The following is a 25,954-nucleotide window of genomic DNA, read 5'->3' as shown; positions in this document are numbered from 1 at the left end:
AGCCGTGGGGCCTGGGGGGGTGAGGGTGGTGGGCATGGTGGGCAAGAGTGGCTGCGGGGATGAGGGCATGGGTGATCATGGGGAGACAGACAAGGACACCCGGGGGGACACGGTGAGGACACCGGTGGGGATATGGGTGAAGATGGTTGTGGGGATGGGGCAGAGGACACTGGCAGGGAGGGACGTAGGGATATGGGAAGTAGAGCCATAAGGTGTGGGGAGGAGGGGAGGACATCTGTGAGGAGAGGGGCAAGTACACCTGTAAGGAGTGGAGAGGGCATGATTGGGAGGAGGGGAAGACACTCCTGTAAGTAGCTGAGGTCACCAGTCAGAATGGGGACAAGGACACCTGTGGTGAACAGGCAAGGACTACTGTGGGGATTGGGTGAGGTTGCCAGTGGGGATGGGGGGTGAAAACACCCGTGGGTAGGGGGTGAGGATATCTGTGGGATATGGACAGATACCCCTGTCATGGGGGGAGACGGGGACGGGACAAGGACACACTGTAGGGAGGAAGGAAGGACAGCCGTGTGAATGAGGGTGAGGTCAGCAGTGGCGGTGGGGAGGTCACCCGCAAGGAGCGTGGGATGGGGGCACCTCGACAAGGAGGCACAGTTGGGAGGGGGGCGAGGTCACCAGTGGGGGTGGGCGTGAGGACACCCCTGGGCAGGGGGAGAGGTCACTCGTGGGCGTGGAGGTGTGGGCAGCCTTGGCATCCCGGCGGGGGACGCGTTCTGCAGCGTCCCCCTCGGAGCGGACCAGACATGCGGAGCCGGTCCGGGCGGGGCCGGGCCATGTGGAGCCGGTCCGGTCCGATCCGTGCCGTGCGGGGCCGTGCCGGGCCATGCGGAGCCGGTCCGTGCCGTGCCAGGCCACGCGGAGCCGGTCCGTGGCGTCCTGTACGGGGTCCGGCCATGCGGATTCGGTCCGGTCCGTGCCGGGCCGGGCCATGCGGAGCCGGTCCGTGCGGGTCGCCGCAGCCCCGGCTGGCGGCGGCGCCGCCCCGGTGGCGGCGGGCGCGGGGCGGGCCGGGAGCGCGGAAGTGCGGGGCCGCGGGGCCGGCGGCAGCCGAGTGCGGGCCCCGGCCCGGCGCCGCAGCCCCTGCCCGCCATGGGCCGCCGCGCCGGGTGAGCGGCCCCTCGTCCGCGCCCGACCCGCCCCAGCGCCGCCGTCCCTCGCCGCAGGTGCCGCCGCCGCGTCCCGGGGAGAGGAAGCGCCGCAGGCCCGGCCGGCGGCCGCCCAGGCCGGGGAGGAGCCGGCGGAGAAGCGATGCAGGAAGGTGAGTGGCCACGGGGCAGTGCCCGTGCCAGCCCCCGGGCACTTGCGAAAGTACCCAGAAGAGCCCCGTGTCATCCATCCACTCATCCTCTTCTCCATCCACCTACACACCCACCATCCGTCCTTCTCTCCCGTTCTCTGGGCGCAAGAGCATCCCTGTCCTTCCAGTCTTCCCTGCCTGCTGGGATGGGTGTCCCTCTTGAAGCCCACCGTGTCTGACCGCTGTGTGAGGGTGAGGCGCTGGGCTGTGGCTGCAGTGCTGTTCCCACCTCCTGTGCTGTCTCTCCACAGCCATTGCCATAACCGAGCAGCCGGTCTCTGCCTCTGTGCCGGTGGGATTCTCCTTCACGCTGCGGTGCCGAGCCCAGGGACGCACCTCGCTGCAGTACCAGTGGTTCTGTCAGTACCAGGTAAGGGTGGGGTGGCCTGCCTATGGCACCAGGCTGGGTCCCTGCACACAGTGCAGAGCTGAAGGAAGGGAGGAAACCAGGGGTTTCCACTTTTGTTGCACTTCCAAGGGGCTTCCTAGTGCCTTCTTCTCCCAGCAGTGAGGAGGGAATTGCTGCCCACTGCCTGTGTTTTCCCTTTAGTCTGACTGCCGCCTGATTCCTGGAGCAACCAACCAAGACTTGCCCATCATTGCAGAGCAGACCCAGCTCTACACCTGCAGAGTCAATGACCTCCACAGAAATGCTGTCTTCTCCGACTGGGTGAAGGTAGAGGTCCATCAGTGTGTTGCCAGAGGTACAAGCCTGTCTTTTACCTTCTTGATGTATTTTGGAATCACAGAATGGTTTGAATTGGAAGGGACCTTCAAGCTCATCTTGTTCCATCCCTTGCCATGGGCAGGGACACCTTTCACTAGAGCAGGTTGCTCCAAGCCCCATCCACATGCACCTGCACTTCATGCTTGCTGTGGGTTTTCCAGAGTTACTCTAGATATTGAGACAGGAAAAACCCATCTGGCTACTTCAAAGCTGACCAAAAATAACTTGGGGTGTGGTTGACCTTAGGATGGTGACTGCACCTTTGACAGGAAAGGGCGAGGATCAGGTTTGGGAAGCCAGAGGCAGGGCTTTGGTGTGGCATTTACTATCACAGGCATTGCTCTCCAAGGAGAAAGGTGCAATAGTGATAGTCAGAAGTGGTGTTGTTTGCTGTCCCTGTGGAGGGAGGAGCAATTCTATCTTGCTGCCTTGCAGGTCTGCCCCCTCGGCTGTGGCAAGGGGAGCCAGTGATTGTCCTCAACCCCAGCGAGCAGCGAGTGGAGGTGGGGCAGCCGCTGCAGCTGCAGTGTGCTGCCATGGGGGTCCCAGCCCCCAGCTACCAGTGGTACCGCAACGGGAACCTGCTGGAGCAGCAGAAGAGAAAAAAACTCTGGGTAAGGTTTTCTGGGGGGTACTACAGGAGCTTTGGGTGCTGAGGTGGGTAATGGGAGAAGCTGATTGCAGCTTTGTGAGAAAGCCCTCCGTGTATCACCCACTGCTTTGGTAGCTGGCTGGATGACTCTCCATGAAGGGGGAATATGTTTATGGACTTCTTTCGAAGTTGTGGCTATTCCTCCTAGAGATAACCAATCCATAGATGTGTCAAGGGCTCTCAGCACATCCCTTGTGCCCTTTTATGCAGAGACATGAGAACAGTTACTGTGTATGTGGAGGGGACTGTGGATTGATGGAGCTGTGGGAACGCTGTCTGCCTGCTGGAGACCTAGAAGGAAATGTGGTTGGTCCTGAAAGAAAAGGCTCAGGGAGGCAGTAGAGAGACTGGCTTTATTTTGTTTTCTCTGGTTGAGTGTAAAGCAGTGCTATCTTCTTGAATCAAGAAATTAGATTTCCTTCCAGGGCGTCATGTGAAGGGCACAAAAACAAGACATCCAATCTCTTCTCAGAAGTGGTTGATAGTGTTACAGATGATCATAGATGGTATTACATCTGTGTGGCCTTAGATTGCAATTCTGGTGGGAAAGTTCAGTCTGAGCACTAGGAAGAGGTTGTTTTGGGAGGTGGATGGTGCTGTACTGTAGCCAGAAGGGCAGCAACGTGATTGGGGGTGTTCAGGGCTTGAATAGACAGAGCTATGGCTACCCTAACTCAGTGGTGGCTGTAGTCCCTCTCTGAGCAAGATCCTGGGCTGGAGAACCAGAGTCCTCACCAGCTGGTACTGCTCTGGTTCTTGTCCCTGTGCTGGTTCTTTGTGAGGCAAAGTCTCTGCAAACAGCAGGAAAAATACTTTTTATTCCATGAACATGAGTGCCTTCAGCAGATCCTGGCAGGGAGCTTCAGACTTTCACCATAAATGATGTGGTTTAACTTTTGATCTGCCTAGATTGCCCACACCAAGGTCAGTGACTCTGGCATGTACCTCTGCTGTGCCTCCAACAGCCACGGAGAGCACTGGACCAACGCCGTGGACGTTCACATCGGTGAGCAGAGCCAGCCCACGCCACCTTGCTGCTTGTCACCTGGTGTGAGGTGTAATTAGAGGGGACAGGGGAATGTGGTGCTCTCTGGAGGTGCTAAGCTGGTGAACAAGGACTGTGATAAACAGGATTCCCCGATGCTGGGGCTCTGAGGGAGCAAAGGGAGCAGCGGCTGGAGAAGCCCCTGGATGCAGCGATGCGCTGTCCGGCAGGGGGGATGCTGCTGGGCCCTGTGGTGTGTCACACACCTGCTGTGTAAGGGCAGGCTCAGTGCTCTCAGCTGCTCTCTGCTATTTTCTTGCCATGTCAAGGTGCTGCTTTCACAGTTCCAGGCCAATTCGCAGCAGGCTCCTGTGGCCATGCTCATTTCCAGTCTCGCTGACTGAAGGGATGTGCTCGGATACAGAGCTGGAGAGGACGCTGTTCATTTGGGAAGGTTCAGGCCCTTGGGCTGGCAGCTCAGGGCTGGTGCTGTGTGAGTGATGGATCCCTGGGAGAGGATGTGTTCCCAGAGCCTCAGGCGTGCTCCACCTCTGGCTGCTTTGGCCCTCTGCCTTTTCCTGATGTGAGGCAGGAATAGCACGGGCTGACTTTGCTGGCTCTTTACTCCACCTAGAGATTTTTCTCTGCCATAAGCTTCTTATTCTGCCTTTTAGGCTGGTTTAAAAATTTATCCAAAGTGGAATTGATCTTGTGTAGGAAGGGAGCACTCTGCCTGCCTCCTCACAGCTGGCAAAACACATCCTGGGGAGACAGACAGTGAGAAAAGGACACCAGATTGTATTGGGTTCAATGTGTTACTTCTGGGGAGCTTTTACAGGTGCCTCTGTCAGAGATGGAAAAGGATGAGTGGTTTTGTTCTGCAGCTTTTCAAGCATCTCTCATGCATCTGCAACACTGGTTCAGGGGCCAAAGGTCTTCAAGACCCATGCGACTTATGCAATTTATCCTTAATTTCTTCTTTTAGAGCACATAGGGTTCTAGAATTTTCTCCTGGGCTGGATTTTAAAATTTATTTCTGATTGAAATAGGAAAAGCTGGAGCTGTTAGGGTAATAATGATTTTAAGAGGCTGGAAGTGCTCAGGCAGGAGAGCTTGGGGACCAATGTGAATGGCATTTCTGAGCCAGAACTGCTAAAACAACAGGGAAAGTCAGAGCAGGGAGATGAAAAACTCTGGGAATAATATTGCAGTCAAAAGCAAACAGGGCAGCTTCCTCTGCACTGGACATTTCTGGGGAGAAACAGTTTTGGAGCTTTTATTGACCTTGAGTCATTGTGTTTCCTTTGCTTTTGCTGCAAAAAGTCACATCAGGTATGAGCTTTTCCATGTTGTCCCTCCTTCCCTTGTCTGCCACTTCTCCAGGCTTTGCTTCCCAGCTGCTCAGGATGTCATAAATCAGGCTGGATTTCATAAATCCTCCTACCATCAGACCAATGTTCTTAAGGTTAGCAGTCAGGCTATGAAGGAGTGGCCTGAGGAAAGTTGCTTGTGCAGATGCTCAGTGTGCTTGATCCAGCTGTGCATTGTTGGGGATATTGGAACAGAATTCAGACCTGGCACTCGGTGCTGAGCCCAGGCTCACTGAACCCAGGCTTATCATTTCCCTCTTTCTTTCCCAGGTACATGTGGCTCTGGAAAGTTTTTTGGTGAGTACTGTCATCTTTTCTTCCCTCAATTAAAAGCCAGGCTCCAGGGTGGATGGGAGGACAAGGAATGGGAGTGCTTTTTCTGCAGAGACTGCTTCAAGCCTTTATGATCACACTGCTACAGGCTCTGCACTTTTGGATTAGAGCTGCACAGCATAAGATGAGTCCATACCCTGCCAAGCCCTGATCTTTTTCAGCAAATGGAGTAAGATTATTCCTAATGAGTAACTTGAGTCTTAAGCTCTGTGCCTGTGAAATGATTTTAAAAGTGTTGTTCAAATGACAACTTATTCTTATTTGAAATACCTCCTCAGAGCAGGGCGAAGTTCCTCGCTCCCACCACCACTGAGGGATGTAAATCTCATTTTTTTACAGTGGGAGGTGGGGATAAAATCAAAGCAGGAGCCATGGGTTTCTCTCCTTCAGCCCTTGAAGGAAAGGACCCCTCAGCCTGGCTCAGTGAATCCCATACACCACTGACACACCAGACCTGTGGTCACAGTAGGGCAGGTAGAGCAGAATTTCTGCATTCCTGGGATTCTGGTTGTCAAGTGAAAACTTTTCAAGCCTTTCTGGCAAAATGATTTTGTATTTTGTCAAAGTGTTCAGAAAGCCAAGGGTGCTCCAGGCTTGCAGCAGCTTAGGGTCTCTCCTTGCTGCCTAACTCTTTCCTCAGATTGCCCATATCCTCACTCCAACAGGAGGAGGTGAAATCTTGCCTCCATTTTCACCTTTTCCACTTGGTCTTTGTTTTAGCTACAGGCAAAATAGCACTTCTGGTGGGCAACAACCGCTACCAGCATCACCCCAACCTCGTGGCTCCTGTGAGGGATGTGTTTGAGCTGAGTCGTCTCCTGAAGCACCTGGGCTTCCAGGTTGTCTCCCTGCTGGACCTGAACAAGGCTGAGATGGCCACAGCGGTCGCTCGCTTCCTGCAGCTCCTGGGGAAGGGAGTCTATGGTAAGGAGCCAGCTCAGCCCCCTGCCTGTGCTGAGGAGGGATTAGGCAATTTTCTGAACAGCTGCTGAATTAAAAGAGAAGAAATTGAATGTTGCTGTCTCAAGGGAGACCTGTGTCAGTACCAGGCTTGGCAGGAGCCCTTGGATAAGTGCAGGTTAGTTTTGGCGGGTTATAGTCAGGCAAAGTGGATGTTTCTCCAGCACCTGTGTCACCTCCAATCCTAACAGCGTGGGCTCCCCAAAACCTGAGTTTTTGGGGAGCCAGTGTTTCCAATAGTAAATGGGAAAGAGGGTTTTGATTTTTCCCTGGATAAAGGACTTGAGGAGACTGATGGATTGCCCCACCTCGCCCACTCATGTATCAGGAGGGTAGCTCCTTTTGAGCCCTGACTGCTGCATCTGGTCATGATTTCCTTGTTTCTCTTTCCTCAAGGTCTAATTTGGGGCCCTGACAACCCTTTTGCAGAAGAGCATTCCCAGCTGCAGGTGGTTTTGACGTTGGGGTTTGTGCTTAGTTGTGCACTGTGCTCAGTAAGGAAGTGTTCCTCAACCACAAACCCAACCAGCAGATCTTGTGGGTCGCAGGTGTTAGATTTGGTGGTGAAAGTAGCATCCTTGGTGTCCCTAAGATTCTCCCAGCCTGACAGATAACCTGAAAACACCTTGCAGGTGGTTTTTTTTTTTGCTTCCAAACCTCAGCGTGAGGGTTACATACCCACTGAGTGGCACCCTGACAGTGAAAGTCAGCGTGGGTTGATTCTAGGCTGGCTTTCAGCATGAGGTTTGGAGGTTGTGCAAGGGATGGGGACCTGGCCACGAGGTAAACGCTGCACAACCACCTTGTTCTGGGAAGCAGTGACTCATCAGGGGAGGCTGAGCTGGTGGGAAGGGCTGTGCACGGTCCTGGCGCTACGTCTGAGTGCGTCACCTACAACAGCGTATTCCCGTGACTCCACTTGCAGCTTCCTTTTGTTGTTGCTCTCTGAAATCCTCCTGTATCTCAGGCTTTACCTCCTCTCCCAGGCCAGAGTCATCCCAGCTGCCATTCTTATCCTCTGTCCATGGCACGTGAGGACCAAATGGCATTTTATCCATGGCCCTTCCTAAGCGCTGGAGAGAAAAAAATGCTTGGAAACAGCAAACCTTTCATATTGTCATGCTTTATTTAAATTTCTAGAGCTTCTCTGCGTTCATGGCCTCTGATCCTGGCAAAATTGATTTTGTGTGCTGTCAGGAAAAACAATAACAACTGAGTTGAGTGTTTGTGAGGCGACACCTGCTTAGGTTAAGGTTTTCCTAGCAGCTCTCCAGGCTGAGTGGTGTGCTGTTCTTTGAAAACAAACCCAGTGTGGGCTGGATCCAGCAGTGATTGAGTTCAGGATTCTTGCCACATCCTAATTTAATGGTAGGACATTGGATCAGGCTGCCTACTGAGAGCCCCAGCTGTGAGACAGCAGCTCCAGGAAGAGCTCAGGGGGCCCTTAGAGACCCAGGGGTGCCAGTCCTGTACATCCGTGTGTGTGCTGGGCACGCTCCCGGGGCATCCCAGCCTGAGGAACCTGGAGGTGCCACCTCCTGTGTAAAAACCACCAGAGCTGAAGGCAGGAGAGCTTTGTGTAGACATGCAGAGGGAGGAGAGGGCTCACTGGTGAACGTGAAATCCGTGGGCTGGTGCTCATTGCCCCTTGTTGTATGTGCTGATGAGGACAGTTGGGTTTTTGGTCTCTGTAACTGTCCCTCTGGGAGCTGTAGGGTTTTGAGAGATTTTGTTCCACATCTCCAGACCATCCCAGCACAGCTCCCAGGCCTGGATCCTGAAGTGTTCAAAAAACAAATAGATGTGGCACAGCATGATATGGTTTAGTGGGCATGGTAAGGTTCAGTCCAAGGTTGGACTTGATGATCTTGGAGGTCTTTTCCAACCCTAGTGATTCTATGATCCAAAGGTTTCTTCAATTCACTGTATGGAGGTGGTGGGTTATTGGGCTGCTTTTCTTCTAGATCTCATCTTAGAAAAGCTGCATAGGATTTTTGAAGGCCCCAAACATCCTCTAAGTGATCTAATTATTCCACCCTCAGGCAAGTAAGGAATCCCCGTGGATGTTATTTTGAGCATCCTAAAAAGTCCCAAATCGAAAAAATGACGTTGGAAGTGCAATGAGAGCAGAAAATTGTGAGTGGAATACTAGGAATATGAGGTCATACCTTTATTAAGACTCATGCTGACATTTCCTGAATTTTAAGCAGTGCTTGGAGCTTCCCCTTTTTATTTTGGTGCGTAGAAGTTTTTCTGTGATGAGCAGTTCTGACTCATACAATGTGGGAAGAGCTCAGAATACAACATCCCTTCCCTTCTCTGGACAAATTGTTGACTTTCCTGTTCAGGAGGAGAGATTCAGTCCAGGAGAGGTTGGAGGAGTTGCTCAGGTGATGTGAAACTCACCTTTTGTGATTTTAACACCAATCTTTGTGGTTTATGTAGCATGGGGAGCACTTGGTGGTACATTCAGGTACTCAACAAGACCTCAAAAGTTAGAAGATTTAAGGATTGGCTCATTCATTGTGGGCTTTCCTGAAAATAATTTCATTATTTTCCAAGCCTCAGTGGTGCTGCCTGGTATCAGATGTCCTCACTTCCCTTGCCTGTACAGGCAGAGGGATGAAAGCCACCAGTGCTCAATGGCTCAAGGGGCCCAACATGCATCTAATTTTTCTAGAAGGCTTCCTGTTTTATATCCTTTTCTAGTCTTAGGGGAGGGTTTTGTGGCTTTGATTTGCAAGTCACGAAAGTTTAAAGCTTCTGCAAATCAGAGCCTGGTGTCTTTGGCTGGCAGTCCACAAGAAGAGGAACCCAAATCTCATGGGCACCTGTGAAAATGGCCACTTGAGAAACTTTCCATTGTCCCCTGAGAATAGAAACCAAAGGTGACTGAAGGTCTTTTTGACTATGAGATCATGTTTTCCACTCTCCACATGATGAGATCATGTTTTCAGCCCTTCAGCTTCTGCCCCTGTTGCTACACCCTTGCAGAATCAGACCAAAGTGAACGTCCTGCCAAGTCCAGGGGCAGGAACAGCGCAGGAAAAATAGAGGAGAGGTTATTCACTGAAGTGTGGGCTTTGGCAGTGAATCTGACTGAAGAATTTCTCCTGCTGTTGCCTCTTAGCTGCTTTTTCCCATTTCTCACCTCTCACTCTTCACTGTCTCCCAGCTGCAGTAACACAACTCTCTGCATCACCTCTCAGAGCTATTTTTAACCCATTTCAGTTCCCCAACTTGGCTTTCACCAACCAGCATGCCCTAAGCAGTGTCACTGGCCCCTGGGAGGGGTAGCCAGCCCCTGTGCAGCTTCTTTTTGAGAAGCTCCAGCCTGCCTGGGGATCCCCGTGCCAGCCCTGCACTGGGCACAGGCCGTGCCAGGCTCCCCAGTGCTGGCTTCCCACCTGGCTGGCTCTAAACCATTACTAAAGTTTCATGTGCTTAAGAGTAAAACCCAAAGTTCTTCTTGGATCTTGGGCTTCCCACTGCCATCTGCATGAGTCTGACTCCTCCCCTGCCTGACAGGGCTGGTGCCTGGTTTGAGGTTGTTGAAATACATGATCCTCATGTTCTGGACATCTGAAGAACTCATCTCTCTCTATGTCTAATTTTTCACCAGTTTATAGGTGTGTGAGTACAGGCAGACCTTTGAAATTGAGAATGTTTCCCATCATCTTATCAGTTGTTAGTCTCTTCAAAATTAGGAAACTGAGGAGCTTCTCACTGAGGAGCTTCTCATTTAAATGGCTGTTAGTGTATTTTCCATCCTGGTCAAATCCTTTTCTGTTGCCTTATTCCTTCAAAGAGCTGAGGACTAACCAGAACATTGTACAGTGGTGAAATTCAGCCTGGCAGGTACTGAGCCTGGAAATTGTAGCACAGAGGATTTGGAAACCTGTAAACCCAGGGCCTTCAGGACACAAACAGTGCAGAAATCCACAAGTGCAGGAGAGCCTCTTGGGGCTGCTTCCAACTCTACTGAAGGGAATAAATTGGGAAAAAGTTGAAATTGTGAGGTCAATGTAGCTCCAGTTCCATAGGTGCTACTGGTCTAGACCCTGCACCAGTATCCCTTCAGGACAGGAGGTGGGATGTGGCCATGGGGGCTGGTTACAGATCTGCAGGTTGGCATCCTGATTCATCCTCTCTTCTCCTTCCCAGCTGTGTTCTACTATGCTGGGCACGGGTATGAACATCTGGGGAGGAACTACATGGTCCCTGTTGATGCTCCACAACCCTATGCCCCTGAGAACTGCATCAGCGTGCAGAGGATCCTCCAGAAGATGCAGCAGCAGCAGACAGCCCTGAACATCATCCTGCTGGACACCTGCAGGAAGTGGTAGGAGCCTCTTCCCCCTTCCTCCTCACCTGGGCTGGGCGTTCTGAGGGCTGGGGGAGGGTGTGGGTTTTGACAGCCCCGTGGTTGCCACATGCCCGTGGTGCTGCTGAGCCCCTGGCAGGGTATGGATCTGTGCTGTAAAATCAAGCACATTGTCAGGTCCTGCAGGGTGTCCTGGGGATGGGTCACTCACGTGTTAGTGCAGAGAGCATCAGACCTTGTCTGAGATCTGCTGCAGAGAAGGGGCTGGAGACCCTCCTTGGGTTTTTTGAAGTGAAAAAGCCAGACAAATACAGGCAGGATTCCTGTGGAGGGATGGCTCTGCCTGGCATAAATTTTTGGCTGAAGCTCAGCACGGGGTTTGTCCTTTGTGTTTCAAGCCTGCCCACCTGACCTGATCTTGCTGATTGTGTGCTTTCCTGGTCCATATTGCCCACATGCTCAGGCTGGGAGTGTTCAGTTCACCTCTCTTCTCCTGGCTGTGTTCTTGTTAACATCAGTGAGAAGAGTGCAACGTGACAGGGAAAATATTTCAAGCCCTGCTACTTGTTTTTTACTGGCCTTAAATCCTTCTGAAGTGGTCGTGTTGTGAAGCTGCTGCTGCTGAGGTCAGAGATCAGCATTTTCCCACTTTCTGTGGAAAACCCATCATCCTCTCTTGCCCTGCAGACTTCAATCCTGCTGCAGGAAATTACTACTTGTCCAATTTCAGCAGAGGTGGGTGGACTATTGCAGTAGAAGCTGTCATTAGTTCATTTAGTTCTGCTCCTGAGGCAGATGTACAGGTCAGAAAAGACCTGGAGAACAAATGCAGGCATATCTCTCTCTTTGTGCTGTGGTTCCTGCCCTAAGAATTGGAAAGACAACAGTGCTTTTGACACCCTGAGAGAGCTGCCAGCCCCTGGAGAGGTGATAAATTTTTGATGCCTTTTAGCTGCAGTGGTGGGGCTGCTTGCCTTGAATAGCTTAAAGCTGGCTGTGCTGGGACTTGTCCCACAGCTCTGGAGCAGGAGCTTGATGTCCTTTGATGCTGTCCTGAACTCCCCAGAGTGGAGTATCCCCTTTCTCCCTTCTTGCTGGCCACTGGGAGCAGAGTGTGTTTCTTCCCTGGCACACCTGGCTCCCTCCCCAGCAGAAGAGGCAGGGGATGGCTGCAGCCAAGCAGGAGCACCTGACCCTCATGGATGCTCTGCTGGAGCTGCACTGGTGCCACCTGAGGGCAGTGTGTGATGGGGAGCAGCGTGGGCACCACCAGTGCAAGTGTTAACAATCTATAAAACATCTTCTGAGCTGCTGTCTGTCTCCCTTTGAGCTGCTGTCTCCTTCCTTGGCTTTGCCATTGGTTCCTTTGCTCAGTGGAGTCTCAGTGGTGCTCTGGAAGAGGATGCAGTTTGAGATCTGCTGTTATATTTAGGCAAAGCTGTGCAGCTGGTTTTCTCCCTCCTTCCCCAAAGTTCACACCTCCCTTTTTCCACAGCAAGCACAGCACTTCATGCAGTGGGTATTATCCTTCATCTTGTGGGGGCAGGAGCTCTCTCCTGAGCTAATTTTTTTTCTCAAGAAGCCACCATTTCAGCTCAGGAAAGCATCTGGATTTCATAGCTGTGTGTGTTTTACACCACTGTGTAAAACAAGGCTCCCAGGGCTGCCTTTCCCAACCCCTCCTGGACAGGCTGATGCTGCAGGTCTGCCTGGAGCTGTGTCTGTGCTAACAGGGAGCTCACCCAGAGTTTCTCCTCACCCCATGTGTTGGCATCAGAAATGTCAGGGTGGTGAGAAACACATCTCCCTTTGCCAAGTGGGAGCAGATGCTCAGCCTTAGCAGGGGAGGAATCGGAGCACAGAGCCTGTGTGTAGCCTCATACATTTGTATGCTGACTTTGGGTGGATGTGATTGCCTTTTCCAGGAATTCCCTGATTTATCCTTGGACCTGGAACCAAAGATTTCTGCACTGAGAGCAGTTGAAGAGCAGATAAATCAATATTCAGATTTAGAAATGTGTCTCCTTCCTCACATTTCCTCTCCTCATCATCTTTAGGACAACTTACACAAGCCAGTTGAATTCTGCCATTAAACACCTCCAGACTGTGCCACCAGCAGTAGGTGACGTGCTGGCTGCTGGCAATACCCCTGTCCTTTCTGTCCTCAGTGTGCCAGCTCCACCCCAGGAAGCTGTGCTGGAATTGAATTAGATGGACTAACGCTGCCTCTGTGCCTGGTTCTTGTTGCTGTGTGACTGGGAACAGCTCTGAGCCACTGGTGTGAACTGGAGGCAGCCTGTCCCCACACTGTCAGTCTAGCTGCAGTCAGATGGGCGAGGTTTAACCATTCAGTGCAACCAAGATATCTTTTTTGTTGGTAATTAGATCCTGTCACCATGGATCTACTTGGTTTTGGAAATAATAGGGGCTGTGCTCATTCAGCTGTGTCTAGACAGAGGTGCCAGGACCCCCAGCAAAGACCATTGAGCCATAACCATGGTGCTGTAATCCTCTGACTTCCTGAGGGACAGTTGTCCACTGGTGAACCTGTGTGTTCTCTGCACTGTGGTGATGTTCTTTGCACTGTGGTGCTGCCTGGAGTTGTTAAAATCCAGTCTCTAGGGAGGTGCCAACAGGCACCCACAGCTCCAGGACGTGCCACAGCCCCAGGCTCAGGGCAGGGAGCAGCTTTCCAGTGCAGAGCACTCCCAGCTGGACATACCCACTCCTTTCCCCGGGGTTTGGGTTCTTGGTGGGACTCCCAGCTTTAGTCTCTCTGGTTATATCCGAGGTGAGGGTTGATCCTAAGGAGATGGACATGAGGAGTGTGTGGGATTTGTCCCCTCCAGCTGACAGACGTCCTTTGCCTCCTCTCCAGGTACAACCCAGGATGTGCCTTGTCCCAGGTGCAGCCACTGGAGCCCTGGGGAAACACTGTCTATGGCTATTCCACGTGAGTGACTTCACCATCCCCACACCCTCACATGGGAGCAGACTCTGGCACAGCCCTGTCTGCTCTCATCCTTTTGTGCACAGAGGAAGCTGGAGAGGGCTTCTTTCATGTTCCCTCTGGCTCTCACCCTCCCTTGCTGCGTTTGCTGCTCTGTCCTTCCTGCTGCCATCAGCCTGTGCTTCAGTTACAAGCTGTGTGTGAAGGTGACATCGGCTCCTGTCACCTGTTCTTCAGCCTGGTACCCCAGGGGCATGTCCCATGAGCAGCCCACCCAGAGCCTCCTGAGATGCTGGGTGTTATTTACTGGTCCAGTGCCAGTCCAGTGGCTTTTCACTTTGTCACTCTCCTGGGCTGGCAAAGGAGGCTGTGCTGTCCTGTCCCATTCCCTTCCACTGCTTTTTCCCATCCTCTCTGGGGCACAACCAGCACTTTGTGTTACTCTTTGAGAAGCTCACTTTGGCCCATCCAACAGAGTCTGGATGGAGTTGGCCACCCCAGACTCCCCTGGGCCTTCATGCCCAGTGCAGAACTGCAGAGGACTGAAGAAATATCCTCACTCTTGCAGGAGCGAAGATGCAGAAGCCTATGAGCTGCAGGATGGGGAGTTCAGCTCTGGAATCTTCATGAAGTACCTGAAGAAACACATTCTGCAAGAGAAGAAGGTTACACACATGCTGGAGGATGTGTTAGAAGGTAAGAGAAGCTAGAAACCACTCACTTCAGTGGCAGGGGTGAGGAGAGACAGCAGAGATTGAGTGGCCTCACATCATCCAATCCCATCCCAGCCAGCCCACCGTTCTTCCCTAAAATCCAAATCACAGGGAGCTTTCAGTAGCCTGTGAGCAGCATGGAGACCTTCACGTGGGGGGCTGAAAGGCAGGGGGATCAGTCAGGAACCTGGAGTGACCCTTGTGCTTCCACCTCTTTCCCCAGACATTGGCCGCGACCCCCTGGTCACGGGGAAGCAGGTGATGGAGATCAAGCACACCCTGAAGGAGGCCCGGTCCCTGACAGACCCCATCTGTCCCTCGGGAGCGGCCACGGAGCGCTGGGGACACGGCCAAGGTGGGCCATGCAGGGTGTGGGGCTGCCTGTGCCCCTCAGGGCCACTGCTGTGCAGGGTGGTGCTGCCAGGACACTCCAAGGAGCTGATGGTGCTTGAATTTCCCTTCCAGAGCTGCCGAGCAGGACGGTGACGTTCCCGTGCGGGGCGCGGGCGGAGCTGCGCTTCCTGCGCCTCTTCTCCAACCTGATGTTCGTGTGTGCCAAGCCACAGGCGCCCCTGGCCCACGGCACCCAGCCCCAGCTCCTGCTCCGCCAGCTCGCCGTGAGTGCTCAGGCCAGGGCCCTTCCTGGGCTGCTGTCCCCAGGTCACGGGGGGGGGTGGCTGGGCTGAGTCCTGAGGGCTGGGAACGGCTGATGCCAGGTGGAAAAGGATCCCCTCCTCTGCACACACCTCTCTGAGGCTTCTTCCACATCTCACTGGATTCCCTGCCTTGCTCCTGCTGCATCACAAAAAAGATTTGGCAGCAGTTTGATGCCTTTAGCTAGTTATCCCTCAGATTGATTTCTGGCCTGCCTGATTAAATTACTGCATTTAATCTGATTGAGGCCAAGAGCTATTCTGTTTTCTGTGTTGGAAAGCAGGTCTGGCTTTTTGACTTACACCTTCTTTAGCCTGCTGTGCTAATATATCTTAATGTAACAAAATATTCCTTCCCTGCTGAGGTTTACCAGCTTCCTTGAACCCTTTCATCAAACCTTTTCTCACATGAGCCTAATGTGGGCTTTACTGATGGTCTCCATGCCACTTCCATGGATTTATTGCTGCTCCTTTCTGTAACCATCTTCCTTGTTTTCTGTAGTCCTTCCCCTGAAGCGTAGCTCATTTGTGGTGGATTTTTTGGCCCTTGTTTCTCGTGGAGGGACGCTGCTCCTCAGCACTTTGGGGTGTACCCAGGAGGTTTGGAGCCTGATCCTGCCCACTCCTAAGCTGCAGCATCCTTTCCCCTTGTGAGCATCATGCATGAAAATTGTCCCTGTGTGTGTGAGCATGTGTTTGTGTGCTTTGCCCCACGTCAGTGACTGGGGGAAGGGGACCCAGCTGCCTGCTCCTGCCTCTGGAGCTGTCTCAGGAGGGGTCAGGGAGGCAAGGAGGGACCCCAGTGCAGCCAGATCCCTGTTCCTGTCCTAGTGCACGGTGGAGCTGGCTCACACTGGGCTCCAGGGCTGTCTGCAGAGGCAGCCTGTCCTTCTGTGACTGTCACCTGCTCCACCCCACCCCTGTGGGATCCCTGAGATGCCCAGGGGGGGCACTGGGCTCCCTCCAGGATCCTGCCAGTGCTCCTGGGGGATGCTGAGGGCTGCTGGGGGCCCCCACATGCCTGGCTGGGCTGCAGGAGCTGGAGGCTGAAGGCCAGCAACACCAGGCTGAGTGTGAGCCCTGGGGGTGGATCCCAGAGAGCTGTTTCATTTCAGGAAGTGGGGAGTTCAGGAAATGGGAGTTTTTCTACCATTTGCCACATTCTGGTTATCTAAGGGACTTAAATGGGCTTGCTGTGGCTTTGCCAGGAATAATTATGATGGAATTTTCTAGCATTGATCCATTTTCTTTAGCTGTCCCATATTTCCACTCATCCTGTGTCTTGCCTGACTTCCATTTTTACCTGACAAGCACTCTCTTTAGAGGGAGAGGCTGTTCTAGCATATGACCCATGGTGTTCCCATTTTTTTTTCTCTATACTGTTTAAATTCTTACTTTTTAAAAACCTTTATGTTGGATCTCCTTGTTTTCCAGATGCTTGATCTGGAGCTGTTTTACCTAATAGCCTTGCCAATCAAGGCTTCCCCCAACTTATTTAGAATATCCCTATTTCTGGGCCAGCTAAAACCTGGCCTTGCCAATTCCTGGGCACCATCTTCATTAAAAAAAACACATCCCACCATGGGGAAAGGTTTATAAATAGTTATGAATTGTCAAAAAAAAATTAGAAAATCCTTTTCTCCATTTTCTCCTACACAGCCAGAAATGCTAAAGGAGAGTGTGGTGTGGAATTAGTTTGTGGAACAGGAGGCTGTGGAGGCTGGGAATTCAGCCGACTGCAGATACTTGTGGATAATGAGTCGCTGTCAGCTGACAGGCTTTAAATCTCGTGTGTCAGGGCTTTCATTGATCCCTTGAGATCACAGTCATGAAGGGTTTGGGTTTGGAGAGCATCTCTGCAGAGCATCCAGTCCAACCCTCCTGCCAAAGCAAGGCTGCTCCTTGCCCAGGGGAATGTCTTGGAGGTCAGTAGGCTGGAGAACCATGCATGTGTGAGATATTGTGGGGTGTTTTCAAGGGTTCTGATGAGCAGGGAGTCAAGCAAAGGCATCAGGAGGCCTCCATGGATTTGCTGGGGGCTCCTGACTGAGCTCACACACGAAAGGGTGTGCGAGAGGTGGAAGCAGGGTCAGGTAATGTAAGAGGACCGTGGAGATGGGGTTCAGAAAGCCAAAGCCCAAGTGGAACTGGATCTGGGGACAACAAGAAGGGGCTCTACAAGTATCTCAGGACTCCCAGAACCCTGAAACTAAGGAGAGGATCTGGAGCAAGGGAGACACTTGGAGGAGGAGCAGGACAAGGTCAGGGGCCACCAAACCATTGGACATTCACAAGCACACAGGACCTGATGGGTGCACCCCTGAGTGCTGAGGGAGCTGGAGATGAGACTGAGAGCACACTCTCCACCTCCTCCCGCTCTTCCTGAGCCCTGGAAAAAAGCCTGTGTCACTCCTGCCTTCCAGGAGGGCAAGAATGAAGATTTGGGGAGCTCCAGGAGGGTCAGCCTCGCTGTGTTCTCTGAGGAGGTGACAGAGCCAATAACCCCTAAACACAGAAAGGACATGGAGGTGGCTGGGAGCAGTTAAAATGGATTGCAAAGGACCTCCATGCCTGATAACCTGATGCCTTCTGCATCAAAATGACGAGCTCAGGGGACAAGGCAAGAGCAGTGGATATTGTTTATCCTCCATCATGTCCAATTCCAGCTCCCCTGCATAAGGGAGACACGGACATATTGAAGAGACTCCAGGTCATGGAGATGATGAAGTGGCTGAAGCACCTCCCATGTAAGGAAAAGCTGAGAGAGCCAGGGCTGTTCATCCTATGGAAGAGCAGTCTCAGGGAGGGCTCATCCAGGTCTACAAATACCTGCAGGGAGGGTGCAAAGAGGAAGGAGCCAGGTTCTTCCCAGTGGTGCCCAGTGCCAGGACTGGAGGCCATGGGCACACACTGATACAGGAAACTCCACTTCATACTACAAGAAAACTCTTTCTTGGAGGGTGACTGAATATGTTTGGGCTTCTTGGAAAATCAGAGCTGTGGGATTGGTTTTTATTTTCACTGATGTGCTTATTAAATACACAGATCCCATAACACCAAGTGTCTCTGCAAGGTGCTACAAAGCAGATTTTAGAAGGATTTGGATAACTGAAGGTGCAATTCGAGGCCAAGGCTGTTACTCAGCAGATGCAAGTTCCTGCACGTGAGCAAGAGTAAAAAGCAGCGTTAGCATGGGATGGGCAGTGAGTGGAGAACCAGTTCTGGTCAGAGCCCAAAACAGCTGAAGCAGCAAAAACAGGGCACAAAACTGTGGCAAGGTTGCAAACCAGAGCTCTGAGATTTGTGTGAGATCTGAGATTTGTGTGAGATCCTGTCTGGCTCCCCTGATTATTGCTGGTACACTGGGTCCAGTTTTGGGTCCATGCTTCATGGAAAAAATGTGTGCCAACTAAAATACAGACAAAGGAAAGGAAGGAGCAAGACAATTGTAGTTCAGCCAAGAAAAGCAAGAACATTGATTTTATGGGGCCTTGAAATCTATAAAAAGTTGTTTCCAGCATGCAGGTAAGTCATGCTTCAAATTGCAGGGAGGAAGTTCCAAAGCAGAGATGACATTCTCCCTAATCTCTAATCTAACCCTGCCCCTGCAGTGGGAAGCCATTCCCTCTTTGCCCTGTCCCTCCATCCCTTGTCCCCAGTCCCTCTCCAGCTCTCCTGGAGCCCCTTTAGGCCCTGGCAGGGGCTCTGAGCTCTCCCTGGAGCCTTCTGCAGGTGAGCACCCCCAGCTCTCCAGCCTGGCTCAGAGCAGAGGGGCTCCAGCCCTTGGAGCTTCTCTGTGGCCTCCTCTGGACTGGCTCCAGCAGCTCCACATCCTTCTGCTGTTGAATCCCTGGGCTGGAGGCAGCTCTGCAGGTCAGAGCACGTGCTGGAGGATGGAGCTGGGTGGGCATGGCAGGGCTACACCCTCCTTTCTGCAGCCCTGTGTCAGCAGCATGTGGCTGATCTGCTTCCTGCCTCTTTGGTCTGCAGGTTTAGTCTCCATTCACTGACTTGATCCTCCCCAAGCTCCCTCCAGTTTATATTTCCAGTAATGAGCTGAGAGGTGGATTTGGCTTTCTCTTGCACAGAGTTAATTGGTGTTTCCTCAGCCTCCAGTGACCTACTGGATCATCAGTGGTTCTACTCCTGTTCCACCAGCCTTGCGTGCAGGGATGATCCTGATGCCTGCAGATCCCAGCCAGCATTTGGGATCCAATGTTTTTCCTCGTACTCTCCTGGCCAGAACCAAATCACTTTGGCTGCTTGCAGGCAGCACTTCAGGGAAGGCCAGGAAGGGCTCCCAGGGCTTCTCCAACTTCTACCTCCCCAAATATCCCAACAGCCTCCTTCACCAGCATGCCCAGTGCACCTTCTCTTGCTAAGGGTCACACACTGGGACAATTGCCAGAGCTAGCTGGCAGAGGGAAGCCTTCTGAAAGGGGCTGATGGACTGTGGTCTGTCACCCAGAGGGGTCAATCCAATCTGGAGGGCTCAAATCCAAAGCAAGAAGGACGTGGTCACAGCCCCAAGGCTGCCAGAGCTCCAGGGGCATTTGGACAATGCTCTCAGACACAGGGTGGAATTGCTGGGGTGTCTGCAGGGCCAGGAGTTGACCTCAATGACCCTTGTGAGTTCTTTCCAACTCAGGATATTCCATGATCTGTGATTTCATAAGGCCTTTACTCCCTTGTCTCTTCCTGGGGTGGTAGTGGCTCCACGATTCAATCAGTACTGAAGGGGATCTCATAGATACAGTGCTGTTTTTGGTTAAATTTGAGTAACTCAGCAAGAATTGGCAGTTCTGTAGATGGTGATCAGCACTCAGCATAACTCAGGGCTTCCAGCTGTGGCTTTGGAAAACTTGCTCCCTCCATGACAACACTGCTGGCACTACCAGTGGTTGTGACACCAGCTAGTGCTGCTTCCTGCTCTGCTGAAAATCCCTCTGTACCCCATTTTTCACAGTAAGGTGTACTCAGGGTCTTCTCACTGCTATGCACAAGGCAAGTGTGTGAAACCTCTGCGTTGCTGTTGCTCTCTGTAGTGCTTCCATTAGGACACACAGCATTTCCACCAGGCAGTGTGTGAATCAAAGCCCTGAGCACGTGCTTGAGGGGCAGTTGTGCCTCAGTGCTTCCTGCTGACGCTGGAATTTCCTTGCCTTTCCTCTTGTTTTCCTGACCAGGAGATGGACGACGTGGCCATCCAGAGGGAGAGCTGTCTGGACCATGTGGAGACTCTGCTGGCCTCTGTGTACAAGCGGGAGGAGCTGGACTGCGTCCTGCAGCTCTGTGCACTGCAGAAAATTCAGGTACAGAGGAGCCAGGTGCAAATTCCCACAGTTCTCCTGCACCCTCATGGAACTGGTGTCCCCATCCACGTGGCTGGAGATAGATTTGCCTCTCTGACTCTGACACGTGTCTTTGTCAGGGTCACATCCAGACCAAAGAGGAGCTTGTTGATCTCCAAGGCACAAAAGCCACCCTCTTTTACAGAATCACAGAATTACACTGGTTTGGGTTAAGGGGGACCTTAAAACTCTTCTCATTCCACTCCCTGCCATAGGCAGGGACACCTTCCACTATCCCAGGTTGCTCCAAGCCCTGTCCAGCCTGGCCTTGGGCACTTCCAGGGATGGGGCAGCCACAACTGCTCTGGGCACCCTGTGCTAGGGCCTCTCCACCCTCACAGGGAAGAATTGCATCCCCAGATCTGATCTAACTCTGCCCTCTGGCAGTGGGAAGCCATTCCCCCTTGTCCTGTCACTCCAGACCCTTGTCCCAAGTCCCTCTCCAGCTCTCTTGGAGCCCCTTTAGGCACTGAAAGAGGTTCTAAAGTCATCTTGGATCCTTCTCTTCTCCAGGCTGGATGCACCCAGCCCTCCCAGCATTTTTCCATTGGAGAGCACTGTGCTTTCACCTCACCTTTTCCACCTCAGCAAAATCTTTCTGATTTACAGTCAGGCTGCAGAACCTGACTGTGGATGCTCTTTGCTTTTGTGTTGTCTCCCCTGCCTGACCTTCCTAACAAAACTGACCCACAGCAGCCTCTGCTGGGAGCAGAGGGAGGCATCACTGGTCATGGATTGTTCTATTTTTCTGTGCTGCCTGGCCGGGGAGGCTGCTCTTTGCCCCATCAGCCACGGGGATGTCAGATGTACCCAGTTATTTCAGGTGGAGGAATGGCTCACTAGGCTGTGTGCTTGCCTGAGGGATGAGCTCATGGGCTGGCCAGGATCTCCAGTCACCAGAGTAACACTGCCAAGCCTGATCCAGGCTGTGTCTCTTTGGCACACTTGAATACACCCTCAAATTATTTAAAGACCATGAGAGAAGCAGAATTGCTTGTCTCCTGGCTTGTCTCTCCTCAAACAGCAGTATGCACCTTGTTTATACTTGGATTTTTCTTCCTCCCCTAACACACAGCCAGAGGATTTTACACCAAGGGCTGCTCTCAAGCTGCTGCCTGGATCTGCCTACAGCAAGTTCTGCTTGCTCTCTACGTGATGTGCTTCAGCACATGGCAGTGCTTTCAGTTCTTGATTGTTCCTGGAGCTCTTTTCTTAACCTCACCCAGTTGTTCTGCACTGCTTTTAAATGCAGATAGGAGACCTGGACCAGGCACTGCCTGCCAAAATCTTCTTGTTCCATTATACATCCCCCTGCTCTTTACAGGTGTTTCAGGCACAATGCCATGCTGGGGATGTGTTTTCAGGGGCTTGACTGCCATGAATGTGGTTATTCTCTCATTTCTTTATCTTCTATAAACTTCTAAAATAGTGCTAGGCTTGAGTAGATCCCTGTGGAGCACTGCTGGTTAAAACTGTTGGCTTTTACAGTGTGAGGTGTGTTTTGGTTCATAGAATCCCAGAATGTTTTGGGCTGGAAGGGCCCTTAAAGGTCACACCGACCTAAATCTCGTTCCACCCCCTGCCATGGGCAGGGACACCTTCCACTAGATCAGGGTGCTCCAAGTCTCATCCAGCCTGGCCTTGAACACTTCCAGGGCTGTGAGGGGTTCATGCTTTCCTCTCTCATGTGCATTAATCTTGGCTGTGGTGCAGCTGATCCCACTCCCCTGTGCCCATATCCCAGGGGTGACACTCGCGGTGACAGTGCCCCGATGGAGCTGATGGGATCCCACCTGGCCTGGTTTCAGTAGAAGTCCTGAAATCCAAAATCCGTGGCTGTGGCCTGCAGGCGTCGTGAGCTGTGTGAGCGTGTACAGCTCATTTTCCCTGCAGTGGTGTTGCTCCATCGTGCCACAGCATGGGGCTGTGAGCCTGCACAGCAGCCAGCCGAGGCTCCTTTCTGGCAGCAGCAGCAGCAGCAGGAAAGCTCTGCTTCCAATCCAATTCTCCCGCTCACTCTTTGCTCTCCCCTTCCAGACAGACGTGGTCCTGCAGTTGGATTTGCATTACACCCGGCCGAGCACAAACCAGAGGACTTGTGAGAGCCTGCAGATGACCCTCCACAAATCCCAGCTGGGGCAGTTTTTCAGCCAGAGGAGCGACTCAGAGCGAGCCCCCGCGGGCGCGGGCGGGGACGCGCTGGTGCTGCAGCCCCCGGGGCAGCGCTCCCCGGGCACGGGCTGTGGGCACAGCCTGCCCAGCAGCAGCCCCTCCAACCTGAGCAGCGAGCCCGAGGAGAACGACGAGAGCGACCTGGGCGAGCTGTGCCTGGCGCTGCTCCGGGCTGGCCCGGGGCAGGACGGGCCCTGAGCTCAGCCTCTTCTCACCGAGGCCTCAGCTGGAGCGCTAAATCTGTCAGAACCCATCAGCTGCTTCCCAGCCTTGGCATCGCCCCGTCTGAACGAGGCCAAGGCTGCTTTTTTGGAAAGGTTTCTCCTGTCTGCACCCTGTGGTGTGCAGGGCCTCCGTTCCCACTGGGAATATTTTCCCTGTCCCATGGGAGTGTCGGGATCAGCGGGGATCATTGTGGTGTCTGGCAGAGGACACGGCCACCCACCAGTCAAAACATGGCCAGGCAAAAATGGCTTTGCTGCAGGGCAAGGGCACAGGCTGATGTTTTCTGCCTGGAAACAAACGTCGCTGCATTGAATGTGAGGAGAAGCCCACAAACACTACAGACCCCTCTGGCTCAAATCCCAGCCACGACTGCTGGATCTCACCAACCTGTGCAAGGGAGACAGGGCTGCACCTCGGGAACCAGGTGAAATAGTGTAGGCTCTCCACGGAGTCCCAGTGTGGTTTCCTTCCCATGCCTGTGTCAAAGCAGGTGTTAAGTTATGCATTTATGTATTTTTGAAGTATGTATTTATAGCAAAGAGGGGAGACAGTGGCTTGCCAGGAAAAGGAAGGTCAGATGTTCCATCCCGTGTGTGTTTACACTGGGGCTGGTGTTCCACTGGACCAGGAGTAGAGTCCAGGCAGGTGCACTGACACCTGCCCCTTCCAGCGTGGTACAGGGGCATTAAAGGGTGTTCAGCCCTCTGCAGTTCCAAGTTCTTCTCAGGGAGAGATAGAATGTACCAGGATTGAGAGAGGATAACCTCAAAAAAGTTACTATTAGTACAAATTGCTTTGTCTGTGTGCCTGTCTGTGCTGTGGGCAACCTCAAGCACTACGTGGAGAACCAGCTGTCCAGGGAGAGCCTGGGTGGGCACAGGCCCCTCCCTAATACCTGTTTGATAAGGGGGATTGCTCAGTCCATCTTTGGAGGACAGCTCACTGTGGAGTGCAGAAGGTGACAATGACCTGATCCAGGCTGGCTGAGGGCTGGACCAGAGACCACTGGAGATCCCTTCTGGCTGCTGTGGTCCTGTGGAAGAAAGAGGCTGGAGGGCAGAACTTCTTGAGAGGTCGAGGGTAGCAGGTGGGGAGAACGCCCGAGCTCTGTCTTGCTTTGAAAGAGGGTTGGAGGCAGAATTTTCTCAGTTTTGCTCTCCTTCAGCAGTGAAGATACATCCCTGTCTGTGAAGGTACATCCCTGTCAGTTGCAGCACAGAAAAATCTGAAGTGTTGCTTCCAGATAAACCATTCTACAAGTGCTGGAAACCTGTCCAAAGAGAACAGAGGAGGTTTTTATTCTTCTCACAGTGAGTAGAGCCAAGGGAAAGAAAACGGGCCCCAGCTGGCTGCAGACTAGAAAGTCTTCTAGAAAAAGATTCTAAAGCTCAAAAAAATAAAAAATTCAGAGGACAGAATTTAAATAAGATGGGCTGATAGAGAAGCTAAACCAGAAAATAATGAAGTAATGAAGGAAGAACCAAAGATCAACTCAACACCAGCAGCTGCTGGGGACAGGTCAGTGGAAATGGCCCAGGAGATATTTGGGAGGAGCTGGGGCTCTCATTGCCTCTGAGGATTATTCCCACCCTCCTGTGCTGTTGAGGCATGGCTTGTTCCTGGCTCACATTATCATGCCAAGTGTCATCTAATGTGATCTCATTCAAAGCAAGGATGTTGATTTTTTCTGAATAAAACACTATTGGTGTTTTTAATGCACAAAGCTCCATGTGGCTCTGAGTTAACTGTGTTTATTTTCCCTCTAATTGCCAGGGTGTAACTTAATATTGATCTGCTGAGGTTTCATGCTTCCAGCATGAGCTTCTAGGCTCTTCTGGGTGAGCATTGTTTCTTTTTTTAGGTAACTAAAAATACTGAAGTTTGGATTTAGAAGGCAGATCAAGTGACTAGATGGGATGAAATGATGTCAGGTGAAATGTGTAGATGGAAAAAAAGTCCTCATTCGTTGTGATTTGTCCATCTGCTTTGTACGTGTGGCTCTTTGGGTGGTTTGGGTGATCTCCTGTCGTGGTGCCAACCACAGCACTTGTCCCTGTCATCAGTTCTGCTCCTCCAAGGAGACCCTGCAGCCAAGCCCAGGGAAACCACCCACCACATTCCCATGGTGGTTCATTCCCTGAGGTGATGGCTTGTCATGTCTTTAACTTGCTGAATTTCAAAGGTGGACTCTGTGCCCTGGGCCTCAGCTGGAGTCATTGTAGGAGGGAATGGAGCTATGGATCCTTCATCCCCACCTTTACATGTGAAATCCAAACTCCCTCATGGTGGTTAAACTGTTTAGTGCCAGTAAATTTTCCTGGGAATCCTGTTTCCATCTCCCAGCATCCAGGACAGGCAGGGCATCCCAAGATTACCATGTGTCTCTCAGCCATGTCCTTTCTGACCTTCTCCACAACGCTCTGGGCCACCTGGAAGGGTGGGAAGGGAGCAGCAAAGTGGGATCAAGACATCAGCTCCAGTTTACATTCCCTTCCTGCCTCCTTACCTTCCACAGCCATTGCCTTCCACTTCCTCTGTTTCTGGGCCAGGCTGTGACCAGAGGCTACAAACAGCACTTGCAACCATTTTTGTAGGTAATACTGGTGCTTTCCTTCACCCAAGACAACCAAGTTTTAAAGACTTGGTGTCTTTAAAAAGCACCAAGTGAACTGAAGCTTTAAAACAATATATGACAAAAATAGCAGCACCTAAATATTCAATAAATTTATTTTTAGATAGATGCCCTTCTTTTCCTCTCTGCTAGAGCAGATGTGTTGAAGGGAAGGACCTTGGACAACAGCATGATACGTTCTTCTGCTGCAGAATTCATTTGGGATGCAGTTCTCAGTTCATTTGCTGAGGTTTGACAGTTCCTGAAAAAACAAAGCAAGTGTACCCGAAAGGATTGAGAAAACAAGGCAGTGAAAAGCAGAGAAATCAGGGGATCTTGGAAATGGCATTCCAGTCTGTTACTGGAAAACCCTGGGCCCACGTGCAGTAACACCCAGAGGTGTGTTACATGTGCACTGGCAGATCCACCCCAGCCTGGCACCCTTCTGTTGGCAGCAGATTCCTGAAGGTTTGTTTTCAGATGGCATTTTTGTGATCAAAGGAAGGAAAGGGTGGATTTGTCTCACATCAGCCACACTCCAGCCTCCACCAAAGAGAGAAAGAAACCCAAGACAGGTCCTTCATTTCAGGAGTCGTTTCTGGGGAGGAAT

The 25,954-nt window shown here is 52.2% G+C and overlaps 1 protein-coding gene across 1 annotated transcript; it reads left to right on the top strand.

Moving 5' to 3' along the window:
* Positions 1-1,000: 1,000 nt before the first annotated feature.
* Positions 1,001-24,456, top strand: LOC134558560 (mucosa-associated lymphoid tissue lymphoma translocation protein 1 homolog). Its single transcript, XM_063412530.1, has 14 exons — positions 1,001-1,279; positions 1,570-1,688; positions 1,869-2,022; positions 2,481-2,659; positions 3,607-3,703; positions 5,323-5,349; positions 6,106-6,309; positions 10,510-10,687; positions 13,548-13,622; positions 14,188-14,315; positions 14,556-14,687; positions 14,798-14,949; positions 20,172-20,297; positions 22,374-24,456. The coding sequence occupies exons 1-14, from the start codon at positions 1,270-1,272 to the stop codon at positions 22,704-22,706; spliced, it is 1,914 nt and encodes a 637-aa protein (XP_063268600.1). The 5' UTR covers positions 1,001-1,269; the 3' UTR covers positions 22,707-24,456.
* The last annotated feature ends 1,498 nt before the right edge of the window (positions 24,457-25,954 follow it).

The sequence above is a fragment of the Prinia subflava genome, chromosome 15 (genome assembly GCF_021018805.1).
Source record: "Prinia subflava isolate CZ2003 ecotype Zambia chromosome 15, Cam_Psub_1.2, whole genome shotgun sequence".
Taxonomy (NCBI): domain Eukaryota; kingdom Metazoa; phylum Chordata; class Aves; order Passeriformes; family Cisticolidae; genus Prinia; species Prinia subflava.
This window is presented reverse-complemented; position numbering and strand designations above follow the sequence as displayed.